At 37.4% G+C, this 12,887-nt stretch overlaps 1 protein-coding gene across 1 annotated transcript; it reads right to left on the bottom strand.

Moving 5' to 3' along the window:
- Nucleotides 1–1,103: 1,103 nt before the first annotated feature.
- Nucleotides 1,104–8,014, bottom strand: LOC145766638 (uncharacterized). Its single transcript, XM_082578354.1, has 6 exons — nt 7,947–8,014; nt 7,525–7,637; nt 5,907–6,047; nt 5,231–5,373; nt 4,298–4,483; nt 1,104–2,131 (listed from the first exon to the last, which is right to left on the bottom strand). The coding sequence occupies exons 1-6, from the start codon at nt 8,012–8,014 to the stop codon at nt 2,093–2,095; spliced, it is 690 nt and encodes a 229-aa protein (XP_082434480.1). The 3' UTR covers nt 1,104–2,092.
- Nucleotides 8,015–12,887: the final 4,873 nt, after the last annotated feature.

Here is a 12,887-nt window from a genome sequence, read left to right on the forward strand (position 1 = left end):
CTTGTTTCGGTAAAGCAAACACATGACGATTAGTATGATGAACAAACACGTTAAACCGATGATATTATATAAGTTACAATTGGATACGCATTCGGCTCTTGATAGGATTTTATTTCTCTGAAACAATACGATGGAAAGAAAATAAGTAAACGCAGACTGCTGCAGACGATTTTTTAAATATGGTCATAATGAAAACAGCAAAGCTGCTCGGTTAAATCAAGTTCGTCTTGACCTGCGACACGCCATAAACTAAAAATTCTAACAAGATTAAAGAAATAAGTTATTGGCGACATCCCTACCTTATAGTTTGGAATCACTTCATGCTGTACATGATAAATGTGCTTTCGCACCTTATCAACTGATCAACTTGTCAAATGCCGCGAAAAAATGTTATCGATATTTTGCTACTTTCAGCTAGTGAAGTGATGCTACGCTTGAAGCACACTTATCTTATTTGATGATAATAATCCAACACTTTTTCAACTGTAATTAGTGTATAGAGTTATGACAATTAATATCCGTGAATTCTCTTGTCATATTTATACAGCTTTTTATTTCACAAATTACGAAAGTATAGAAACTTTAAAAATAGTAGACCTAGTGTACAGTAATTTTATTTCGAAATGTCGTATCACTAAAGAAAAATATTTGACGAAACTGCCGATACCCATTGCATTCGGTTAAGCGTAGTTCACCGAGTAGCGTGTATAATCACTGTGAAATAAGCTAGAACTATGGTGGACCACGCACGGCCCACGTTTAACCAGTCCACCTACTTAGTCGAATCGTTTTTTTTTGCAGATACAGAAAGTAATATATTTTTATGCGCTGGTTTTCTAGTTACACTTCTTTTATCTCTTGCTTTATGGTTTCAAGTAATTTTATGTCACATTTCCAATACACTGCTTTGATTTGCGGTTTTACGACAAAAAAAAAACTGATAAAAACTTTTACAAGGTAATGACAGGTAAACCACTAAAAACGATAGATACACAAAGATAACGCAGATGCAGTAATGCAATGCATACACATGCACTGCATTATGTTCGCACAGACCAGATAACGCACAATTGCATTTGTCTAATATCAGAGGCCAATGAAAAGCACTAAATGTGACTTGGTTATTCAGATATGCATATTATTGCGCATCACAAAATTAAACATTGAGAAAAATGCAGTATTTTGGGACAAAACTGTCGACTTTTTTAGGATGGACTCTTCCCAAACAAATTGAACTAAAGATGAGTCCCTTTCATTAGCTAATCTAGAAAACAAATTGAGGAGCACCACACAATTTCTGAAAAAAGAAAAAATTCTAAGAGAGAATCCTCAAGTTTCAATTATTATGTGTTAATCAGAGTTGTTCCATAGTAGATGGGTGTCAGAAAGGTTGGCCAGGAGTGGTGAACTCCAATAACTCTTTTTATGACGTGTATCATGATCAATGGAGCAACAGCAATAATAGTATCACGGTTTATTATTAGTAGGCTTGGGTTTAACTAGCGCTGCGCCACAACTCCTCAAAGAAGGGCGAGACAGTGATCACATTTTTCTCGCTCCTCTATTGATTGGCGATGATGAGACCTTTAGACCATTTTTCATTGTTTTACGTTTTGTGATGTCAAATTGTGACATATCAACAGTAATGACAGGAAATATACTTGAATATTTTGCAAATTAACATCTTTTTCAAAGCATTCAAAATTGGATAAAGGTTTTTGAATTTGAAACGGTTTCATCTAAAATGTAAAAAGATGGGTTATGATAGCTCACGTTGTGATGGTGGCTGAAACTGAAAGGCACTCAAACAAGCTACAATACGAGTTTAACACTACAAACGTCATCACACAATATGCATTATGTTGAGACTTATGGGCCAAAGTTGCTTTACGGTAAGACGTCTAACTGCCCATTTGTTAACCTTTAACGTAAGCACCGCAAAAAAGCATCAAAAAATCCATAATTCCATGCAAATGCTTTTTTATCATACGAAAACAAATAATGTATGTTGGTTTGTACAATTACGAAACAGAAGAAATGTTCATGAACTTGTCCATTGGTAAGAAATTGAGACTTTCCAAGAAGTTTTCGTTCATGCATAGATTTGAAATTCTTCCATGATTTCCAAAATCTGTCAACAAAATAATAAATACTCAGTACAGTAGGCTACAACTGCAGGCTATCGACATTTTTCAAGGAATTTCAAGCCAAATTAATAGACTCAAATACTGTATGTAAACTTGGAATCAGGTTTTGAAGTTAGATGGAGTGGAGTCGGTTCGTGACGTGAACTTCGACATCATTGTTCGTCGTTTTCAAATGGCAATTGTCTACAATTGAAATTATCCGAAAGTTTATGTTCCATTCCATGAAAGACCAAGTATTAACAAGGACATTGATTTGTGCATGCAGCCTACGTTTGAAATATGTTTGTGGCTTGACCGGAAACCTTTTATAGAAAACTAATTTTGAATCAGCGTACCGTAGGCTACATTTATAACAATAGACTACTACAAATGCGCTACGAGGTGGTCCAAAAAGCCAAAGCTCTTCATTCAGCAACAAGCAGCAAATGTCACAATAATTGTGCAAATATTTATTAAGTCCGCAACTTATTTGCAGGCAACAAAACTTCAACTATCATAAACTACTAGCTTACGCAATAAACCTCAGGAAGCGGACATGCGTCAGTTGAAGGCTCGATCCGTGAGCATGTAAAACTGGCTGATTTAAGATTCCACAGAAGCTTTCATTGTCCAAGCATTAGAGGTGAGCAGTAGCGTGCTATTTTTGTAGCGCCGCTACTTTTTTGTATAAGTAGCGGCTGCAGTAGAAGCGCTACTTTTCTTCAATGCAGCGGTGGCGGAAACGCGCTACATTTCTTTCAGTCGCACTTCCGCTACCGCCACTTTCCAAATTAAAGTGAAAAAATGGCTTTTAAAAAATTTTTAATGGAAGCAATGCATGAAAAAATTAAACAAAAATCATTCGGCTATTGCTGGAAACATCAAGCCACGCTGATACCGACAAGAGTGACACCAACTCTTAGGAAAGAGCAGTTTTGAGTAGTTGAAAATTCGAATCTATTTTGGAATAGTTTCTATTCTATAATAGTTTAGAATATTTTTGTCAAGGAAAATGATTTAAACACCAAATAACGTCAAAGTGATTGTTTGGAGCACAAATTATGTTCATTAAAACGTTAAATAAATGCTGTGCTGTGTTTATGGCTTTCCAAATATTTTCCTGTTAAATGTTGCCTCAATTTGATGGTGGTTAACTCTGCAGTGACTATTAATAATGTGGAGACTCATGCAATGCATTCGTTGTTTCAGTACGCCTGCGATTAACAGCGTGACATCCACTGACAAGATTTTATTGTGCTCTCATTGATATAATACAGTTATTCAAATGAAGTGAAACCAACCAACAGACAACGGTTTTCGTATTTATTTACCGTCTGTAAACGCTGAAACAATATAAAAAACGACGGAGAGTGTCACGCAAGAAAAATGTGGATTAATTTTGATGTTGAAGTGTTAGTGAACCAAATGAATAAGTTGCACCAATGACTGCCGCGCTGTTGGATTAATTTATAATTATTATCGTACCAATGATTGCCGCAGCAGTGTTGACCAAACAGACCAAATACCATACGTTACATCACACTAATTATATTTATATATTGACTTTAATAAATTAAATTAACAGTATATTACTTATCAAAAGGCGTATGTTGGCGAATGTTACTTGTTTTTCTTGCGGTTTTCTCAAAAGTTCTGTTTCAATGTTTTCAAAGCAAACGTAGTTTTCATCTGAAGCCTCTTCAAACAAATATTCTAAGACTTCGTATTTTTCTTGCAAAGTTAAAAAGTTAGGATTATAAATTTTCCTGATGTTGCCGGATAGTTGCAAATTGTTAACTGTAAAGAATCGCCTCAAATGTTGTTTTTTTCGTTTTTTTTACGTTTTTTCGTTTATAAAGGTGCTTCCTAATGTTACTTCAGACAAAAGCAGCAGGGGAAAGTAGCGGTAGCTCGTGCTACTTTTGTCCGAGTAGCTGTGGAGGGTAGCGCGCTACGTTAGTCGATTGCTAGCGGGTAGCGGTATCTCGCGTTTTTTAGTCTAAGTAGCGGTAGCGGGTAGCGCGTTAATTTAAAAGTAGCGGGTGCCCACTGCCCACCTATACCAAGCATTAAAAACTGCCATAATCAGTTGAGATTGTGTTCTCATATCTCAATGAGCTGACACAACAGAGAAAGAGCAACTATCTGGCTACTACGCTTGCCCAACTCACCCAAATATAGAAAGCTGCAGCTCCTTCACTGGCGAGATAGATTTGCATAAAATCGTACTTCGACAAAATAGAATTTACTTTCCCGATTGTTTCAAGAGATATATCGCTAGCTTGCTGACGACCAATCATTCGCTTCAGGTGGTTTCGTCCTCCCCGTCCCATTAAAGCTTGAATACTCGACCACGTCTTTCAGAAGTCCAATAAACAATATTTTAAACGACTATTTCAATGCAAGTGTGAATTAATAAATATGACAGTACAGTCTTTTAAATAATTGATTGTCAGTGAAGAAGAACTTTAAGGTTTGCATTTTTGTCATTGAAGATCAAAGAAACAACAAAATAGAGAATAAAGTGTTTGAGGTTGTTTTGATGATAGGCTATCACACTAAGACACGGACTGTGTCAGTAAGAGCATCAGTTCTTTGCTTTACGTTAATTCAACATTGTAAACGTCAAATCAATCTAAAAGGAATCAAATTGCTGTTTATTTGATCTTTTATTTGGACGTTGTGCTTCAGCTTCACTGTAGGATACTTAAATAAATTAATCCCGTTAATCCCTAAACAAAGCATTTAAAAATTTTCATATTAAGATGCCAAGAAACAAATCTTTGCATATCAACGCATCAGGCCAAAGACTACAATAAATTAATGCAGTGGAAATGACTGAATATTCTAACCCGGCTTTCATGCAGAGAAGCAGTCACAAAGGGGATTTGGGGGACAATCGCCTCCCTTCTAAAAAATTGATATCTTTCCTCCAAAACAAAGTATGTTTTACAGTAATACTATTATAACTTTTTAATACCATTATAATTCATGTTGAATGACGTTTTCCCTCCAACGGTTGCTTTTGCACCTAAAATTTCATTTCTATCTGGGTCACTGCTTTCCAGCCAACAAATAACCCGCGTTGTATAAACTAGACAAACCTTTAGTTTTGACTCGTTGTCTTCGCCCAGTAGCATATAAACGCAACACATGACGTCATACACGACCGAAGGTGGCTTCGCGTAGCTGCGCAGTTCGGAAATCAAGCTGGGTGGCATGCTGCGTAATGTTTCCTTTACCCTGTCTGTAAAATATATATATTTTTTTATTTGCTTCAGATAGGCACACATGTTACACACCCATATGGAGTTACATGTATGTTATGTTAACAAAGTTGTATCATGTTCACAAGGTGTCAATGAAATGTCGAAACTTGGGCTGCTTGAAACCAAATTAATTCGAAATATTTCGTTTCGGTGCAAAAGTCTTTGTCTTAATTTCATTTTAAAAAAATCAATTCTGTTTTGTGAATTCAAAACGAAACAGTTTGCCAATTCAGTTACTCTTGCTAGCGCAACTAGGCTATATCATAAATACATTTCAAAATTTTTTGTGTCATTTTGTCACAAACTTGGTTGTCATACTTTTGTTCAATTTCACTTTAAATGAAACTATGTATGAATACTAGGCCTACTGTTTAAACCAAAAACTCTGGTTAAAAACAAACCTGTTAAAAAGATCGTGTACATTTCGAAGAAATTATAGGCTACGCCGTTTCTTATTTCAATATGCGACACAAATAGCCAGTACGTTTTACTAAAAAATTCAAAAACAAACCAAAATTTTCCAGCTCTTTTAACTTAATCTTAGCGGAGTGAATGTCTTCTTTGAGCCAAGTATCACACTCTCCCACTATTGACCACTCGATGGCATGCTTGAGCTCCTCCGCTGTACCATTTGCTACTGCTTGCATCAGATCTGGAGTAAACGTAAGCACGTCAACTTTGTACTTTAATGCAGTAGGTATAATAACTCTTCATAATCATATATTGTAGTTTATATTTTGGCTTCATATTATCTTGCATCTGCACCAGGCTTGTGTGAAATCGTTTTGTTTTCAAGGTTTTATTTTCCTTTCAAGTACTTCGCGATAAAGTGCTGTTGTTTGCACTTCGTGCCATGTAGGAGCGCAAGTGCGCAACCCATGAAGCCTACTGTAAAATCAGAAGATTAATTTGGATCTGCAATATTTTATTTCATTCCCAAAGAGACAGCTGCTGATTCGTGTTTTTTATTGACACGGAAAATCTAAGCTGTAGCCTACCGTCATTAAAGACTAAAGAGCGTGCAAAAACTAACCCTGACAGCTAAACGTAGCACATTAACAAGAAAAATTGTATTTTCCTGTTTCTTCCATAGATACGCCAAGTTGTTGTAATTTATAATGCTGCCTACAAATTATACAAAAGTTCCCACTTTGTAACTTGCGTGATGAAAGAGCATCGTTTTGTAGCCAACATTATTTTCGAGCAACATCACAGCACATAAGAATGTTAAAATAATGCACAATTCCGATAAAAGTCGCTTTGGCTTGGGATTGACGTTAACTAAGTAAGGCATTAACACAGTCTGCAGCAAATTTGATCATTTCATAGAATAAGTGTCATTGACAGGCCTGACATTGTAAAACGCGTTGGCTAATATGCGCCATGCGTCCCACTCCAACAAATATGCAAGAATCCAGCCGGCAAAACGTATTGTCCACCTTAGGTAAGATGATTGGTTGTTTGAGTGAGATTGTAACGGATTGATTATACCAATCCTTGTGGACATGCAACCTTCATTGTTTCTCCAGAAAGTAGCGATCATATAGTAGGTTACACTTGCCTTGGTCGAGCAAGGGCGTCCAACTGTCTAATCACAACCTCTATGTCAAATTTTATATATCCCCTTAAAACTCTTCTCCACAACAAGTCAAGACATCCATTCATGTCAGCTGAGCTAAAACTGAAGCATCATAAAGCTCTTATCACAGTGGATGAGGAAACATAACAGAAACCCAAAATGGTGTATCATAAAACCGACACTGCTATTTTGCACATTATCCAGCAACACGACCTACGGAACTGGGCCTGTCTAGACACACTTGGGCTTCGCTCTATTGACTGGAAATAGCAGTTGGCTGCTTCCACTCCGGTAGACCACCGGTGTATAAATAAATTTCTGGCTCCTCACGAATGAGATGTGAAACAAAAAATGCTTGAGTACCCGACCTACTAAGCACCAAACGGGGTGCATGGTAAATGGTTGGGGCTACAGCAGTACACCCACGGTTTCGTTGTCCGGCTTTTTACCACTCCCTCTGCTTTAATGGTTCAATAATTTGTATAGCATTTTTTGTACATGTAATCCCTAGATCTTACTTGATACTTGAAATTCTGTGTTAATAGCTCACCTTTCCGCTTTTGCTCCACATTCTTGTCTGGGTCTGTTGTTTTTTCGGCTTCGTCATCAGGAACATACTTTGAACAACCATCTGTGCATTCCACTTGTCCTGGTATCGTTACCCTGAAAATAGGCTAGGATATATTTCTGTGGTTTTTAGTGGACATAAAGTTGCATGAGAAGTGACAACCTTTGTAAATTGCCACAAACAAAAAATCAGTGGTTTATTGAAAAACCGACTAATTTGCTATCTAGGAAAGTAGCCTACTTTAGGTGCAGTACAATAAGCAACAACGTTTGTAATTTATCTCACTCCAAAGAAAATTATTCAATAATGTGGCGTAATTATTGCACTTAGCTAGCCTACTTTCTAACGGCATAGCCTAGGCAAGAACATTTTTTGCAAATAGTCGAATTTTCTGCTTTGCAAACCCCTTTGCCTCGAGCACTTGAAGTATTTCTTCTACGTCACCATAAAATCTTTGTATGCGTGATTGCATAGTTATGATGTAGCCTACTGTAGCTATTTTACAGCATTTTTGACGTTTACGCTCAAACAAAATCATTGTAAAGCAGCAAGATTTGGCGTTTCGCTACATAGCCTTGCGCGTTTTTAAACAATTCTGTTGGAATTGTAATGTTAATCAAACGTTATATATCTTTAAACGAACGTTAGTTTGTCAGTTTTTTTAAGTTTTCATTGCTTAGACAACGTGAAAACCAATTCGAGGACTTTTGATCAACTTAAGGGGCTCTTAAAGACAATGCCTTTTTTGCAGTTTTAAATAAAAGTCGCGACTTTTCGTGACTGTCGTCGTTACCATGAACTTTGCTTGAGCTTTTTGGGCAGAGGCTATATTTTCCCACTCTTGATATACGATGTTTTCTGGAATACACCCAAAAACTATTAGTGAGAAGCCAGTAGGCCTACGTGGCAACATTCAAGACACGCAGTTCTTCTCCCCATGTGGAAATCGAAAAATGGTGGTCTACAAATTATAATCGTTGGTGATGTGGTCTACGGTCTAATCCTCAACAGTCAGCATTTATTTTGAAAAACCATTTAAAATATGGAAATTACGCAGTAGTAAAATAATATTCTGCAAACTAAATTGTACCCATGTAGGATAAGTTGATTAGGCTAGAGCAGAGGAAACCAGCTTACTTCAACATGCTTAGCAATTTAATAATTTCATGTATACGAACTAAAATAAAAGATCTATTTTAACGATAACGACAAGACTGTAGGCCTACCGTGATTACAAGCAGGCACGGATTTAAGGGGGGGCAGAGGGTGCAGGTGCCCCGGACCCCCCGACTTTTGAAGGGCCCCCTACGTGAAAAAAAATGTGATTTTGTGTTTTTTTTTTCCTTTCAGCCTTTAAAGTTTCTGCAAAATGCTGTGCAGTACTGGATTAATGCTACTGTAGACGTAGAGGCGGTTTTTCGCGCCTACGACGCGAAAATTTTTTTTGCACGGAGCCTCCGATCTAAAAGTGCCCCGGCCCCCCCATCAGCTAAATCCGGCGCTGATTACAAGTATGGTTGGTAACCATCAAGTTTACTTTCAAGCCTGTCAACAAGCGATTTGTCTTTTGGATTGTTTTGAAGCATTTGTTATAATTGCTGTACAGATGACTTAATCATTTTGTGTCCAGCAAAGCTCAAGTTATTTTGGTTACGGCGTACGCTGCGATTTCTGCATTTGGTCGAAATATTAAACCTATTATGCAACAAAAGAAACGGTTCCACAAGTCACATTGAAACGTGTTGGGCTATTGAGCAAAAAGAAAATAGAAGAATGTATGCAGTAGGCCTACAGTACGCGACTGCTGTTATGCGTGTTGTATTTTCTGCGCAAAATATTCGGCCCACTGACGCTGATGAAATAGTGAATTTGACCCAGGACCGAAAACGTTTTGGGATCGCTAGACTAGAGTAACAATTAAATTCAGAAAGATATTTGCAACCACAACAAAATGATTCTGATTACGCGCATACGTCATCTCTTTCGTTTGGTCGTCAACTGAACAAGACTTCGAATCGATTGTTTTTTCTGCGCTAGAGCTGTCATTTTCATTCTTGCCAACCACATCACTGGAATGTGAATCGACTTCCTCCCCAAGCGAGCAATTGTTTTTGCCGATTTTCTTTGATTCTATTTGTCTGAGTATAAATTAAGTTACAAAAGTCAGTGGTATTAAAAATTTAATTTTCATAAATGGTCTTAAAGCAAAAAACAAAATTAGTAAGAACTGGAAGGGCAATTTCATCAAACATTTGCAAAACTACTGATATTCCAGATAAAACAAACAATAAAAACTATTAGTAGGCTACAACAAAAAGTGCTCAATGCCAAGCAAAACCCAAGTAGAGCAAATTACATCAAATTTAGTTACTATTCTCTAATAACCTCTACCAGTGGCGTACGCAAGGGGGGGGGAGGGGGTTTGAGGGTTAAAACCTCCTCCCATTAAGCTTAATATTTGAAATTTTTGAATTGTTTTATGGCTTATCATGGTTTTATTTAAATGCGTCATCCTCTAATTTTCTTAGTTTTTACTTATTTTCTTACCACCAGCTTGAATAACCGGTATGTTTTTCGCTGATGGCTAGCCTATTTTTAGTAGGCAACAGTTTCCATCGTTTGATTGGACATCTCTTAGGTCCTAGCATGAGCAACTTTAATGTTACGTTGAAACAATTAGTTTGCGTTCTTCTGGTGACTATATACTAGGTTACCTCGTGATGTTAAAGATGATAACTAGCTTTTGTATTTCCGACGTTTCGTCAGTCAGCACGACTGACTTTATCAAGGTGGCTAAAACAGGTTAACACAACCTGTTCAGCAACGATGGCACAACACAAAAACATACTGATAAAATGAGTAAAGTAAAGCAGCAAGAATCAGAATTAAAACACGCAACGATACCTAGAGGTTAAACTAAATGCAGTGAATGCCTAAAACCAGTAGGCTACTATCCATCAGCGTAAATTTATCTATCTATTGGGCCACTGTCAAGAAACGTTGAAAAGACATCAGACAAGACAGAAAACAATGGGATTAGCAATAACAATGGTAGAGAAGACGCACTGAGAATGGAAAAGGTGAAGCTAAAGTTAAAGTAATTTTTTGTACACAGAGGGGAAATTCTGACCATCTTTTTGGTTAAGAGCATGTTGTGCTTTCTGGTTTATGTACCATTTTTCTGTGAACAATCTTTTTGTATAATCCTTTTCAGTTTTAAGAATGGTGGCGTTGGTCCAAGTAATTTTATGGTCTGAATTTATAGAGTGTTTGCAAAGAGCGGAATGCTCTGGACGTTGAAATTTAATAGCTCTTTGGTGCTCGTTGATTCTAGATTTAAGATCACGTTTTGTCTGTCCAATGTAGATTAAATCACAGTCATGACACGGAACTTGGTAGATCAATCCAGAAACTTCACCTTCTTTCATGGGGTCTTTAGCGGAGGGAAGGTATTTACCTATTGTCAGATAGGGTTTCATCGCAACCTTGATTCCTATGCCATAGAGGATACGTTGAATTTTGTCGGTTACCCCCCTTATGTAAGGAAGACAAGTACCTTCCCTCCGCTAAAGACCCCATGAAAGAAGGCAGGCGCGAATCTAAGAGTTTTTTTCGGGGGGGGCCAGAAAATTTGAAAATCAATTAAAAAGAAAGAAAAAGCTAAACAGATATGAACAATGATACTACGACTGTACGACATATACGATATGCTAGAAAATAGACATTAAAACAACCATTTTCATCAATTGTGATGCCGAGGGACAAATATCAGCTGTTTAGAAGCATATCAAACCATTTGATGCGGAAACATACAATTTTTCACAAAATTTCGGGGGGGCCCGGGCCCCCTGGGCCCCCCCCATAAATCCGCGCCTGAAAGAAGGTGAAGTTTCTGGATTGATCTACCAAGTTCCGTGTCATGACTGTGATTTAATCTACATTGGACAGACAAAACGTGATCTTAAATCTAGAATCAACGAGCACCAAAGAGCTATTAAATTTCAACGTCCAGAGCATTCCGCTCTTTGCAAACATTCTATAAATTCAGACCATAAAATTACTTGGACCAACGCCACCATTCTTAAAACTGAAAAGGATTATACAAAAAGATTGTTCACAGAAAAATGGTACATAAACCAGAAAGCACAACATGCTCTTAACCAAAAAGATGGTCAGAATTTCCCCTCTGTGTACAAAAAATTACTTTAACTTTAGCTTCACCTTTTCCATTCTCAGTGCGTCTTCTCTACCATTGTTATTGCTAATCCCATTGTTTTCTGTCTTGTCTGATGTCTTTTCAACGTTTCTTGACAGTGGCCCAATAGATAGATAAATTTACGCTGATGGATAGTAGCCTACTGGTTTTAGGCATTCACTGCATTTAGTTTAACCTCTAGGTATCGTTGCGTGTTTTAATTCTGATTCTTGCTGCTTTACTTTACTCATTTTATCAGTATGTTTTTGTGTTGTGCCATCGTTGCTGAACAGGTTGTGTTAACTTGTTTTAGCCACCTTGATAAAGTCAGTCGTGCTGACTGACGAAACGTCGGAAATACAAAAGCTAGTTATCATCTTTAACATCACGAGGTAACCTAGTATATAGTCACCAGAAGAACGCAAACTAATTTTATTACCAAATGCCTGGTGAACAGTCTCTCTCTGTTTTTTTTTTATTACGTTGAAACGTTGTTAAAACAATGTTTTGTTTCATTTTGATGAAAAATTCTTTTATCTTCTTTGATTTCGAGATCTCAGCAATTTAGTTTCGTTATGCGCTGAAAAGAAACATGAAATGTCAAGCGCAGTGCAGATCAAGCGCAGATCCCGAGAGCTGAACCAGCGGCCACGTGATCTGTAGTGCTTAACCACTGAGCTAACGGGGCGAACGAAATTAAGACTTTCTCAATTTTTAGAGGGTCACACAACCAGGGTCCTCCAGGTATCGGCGTTTGGCCTCCTAATCACAAATATATATATTTAGTTTGTAGGTACCTGCAAATAATCCAGAAAAGTAAACTTTTGATTGTCCATGTGATTGCCATGGCGATGGTTGCGATTATAATTGCCGTGGTAAGATCCATAGGATGATCATTGTTGGTTTTGCAATATTTGCGTAGTTCTTGCAACAAGCCTAATATTTATGGGCATACGAAAAGGTTAAAATAGTTTTGGTACCCCTCCACCCTTGGCGTGGCGAAGAACAAAACTGCAAACAAAGAAGAACTTTTGGCACAAATAGTAGCCTATACAGTGCTTCCACGATTACCCGTATAGGCCTACCTCGAGTAACCGGCATTCCATTATCTGATCGCTTTATTGTCCGACACCATTTCAAAATTTTGTGT

Source organism: Aplidium turbinatum, chromosome 1 (genome assembly GCF_918807975.1).
Source record: "Aplidium turbinatum chromosome 1, kaAplTurb1.1, whole genome shotgun sequence".
Classification (NCBI taxonomy): Eukaryota; Metazoa; Chordata; class Ascidiacea; order Aplousobranchia; family Polyclinidae; genus Aplidium; species Aplidium turbinatum.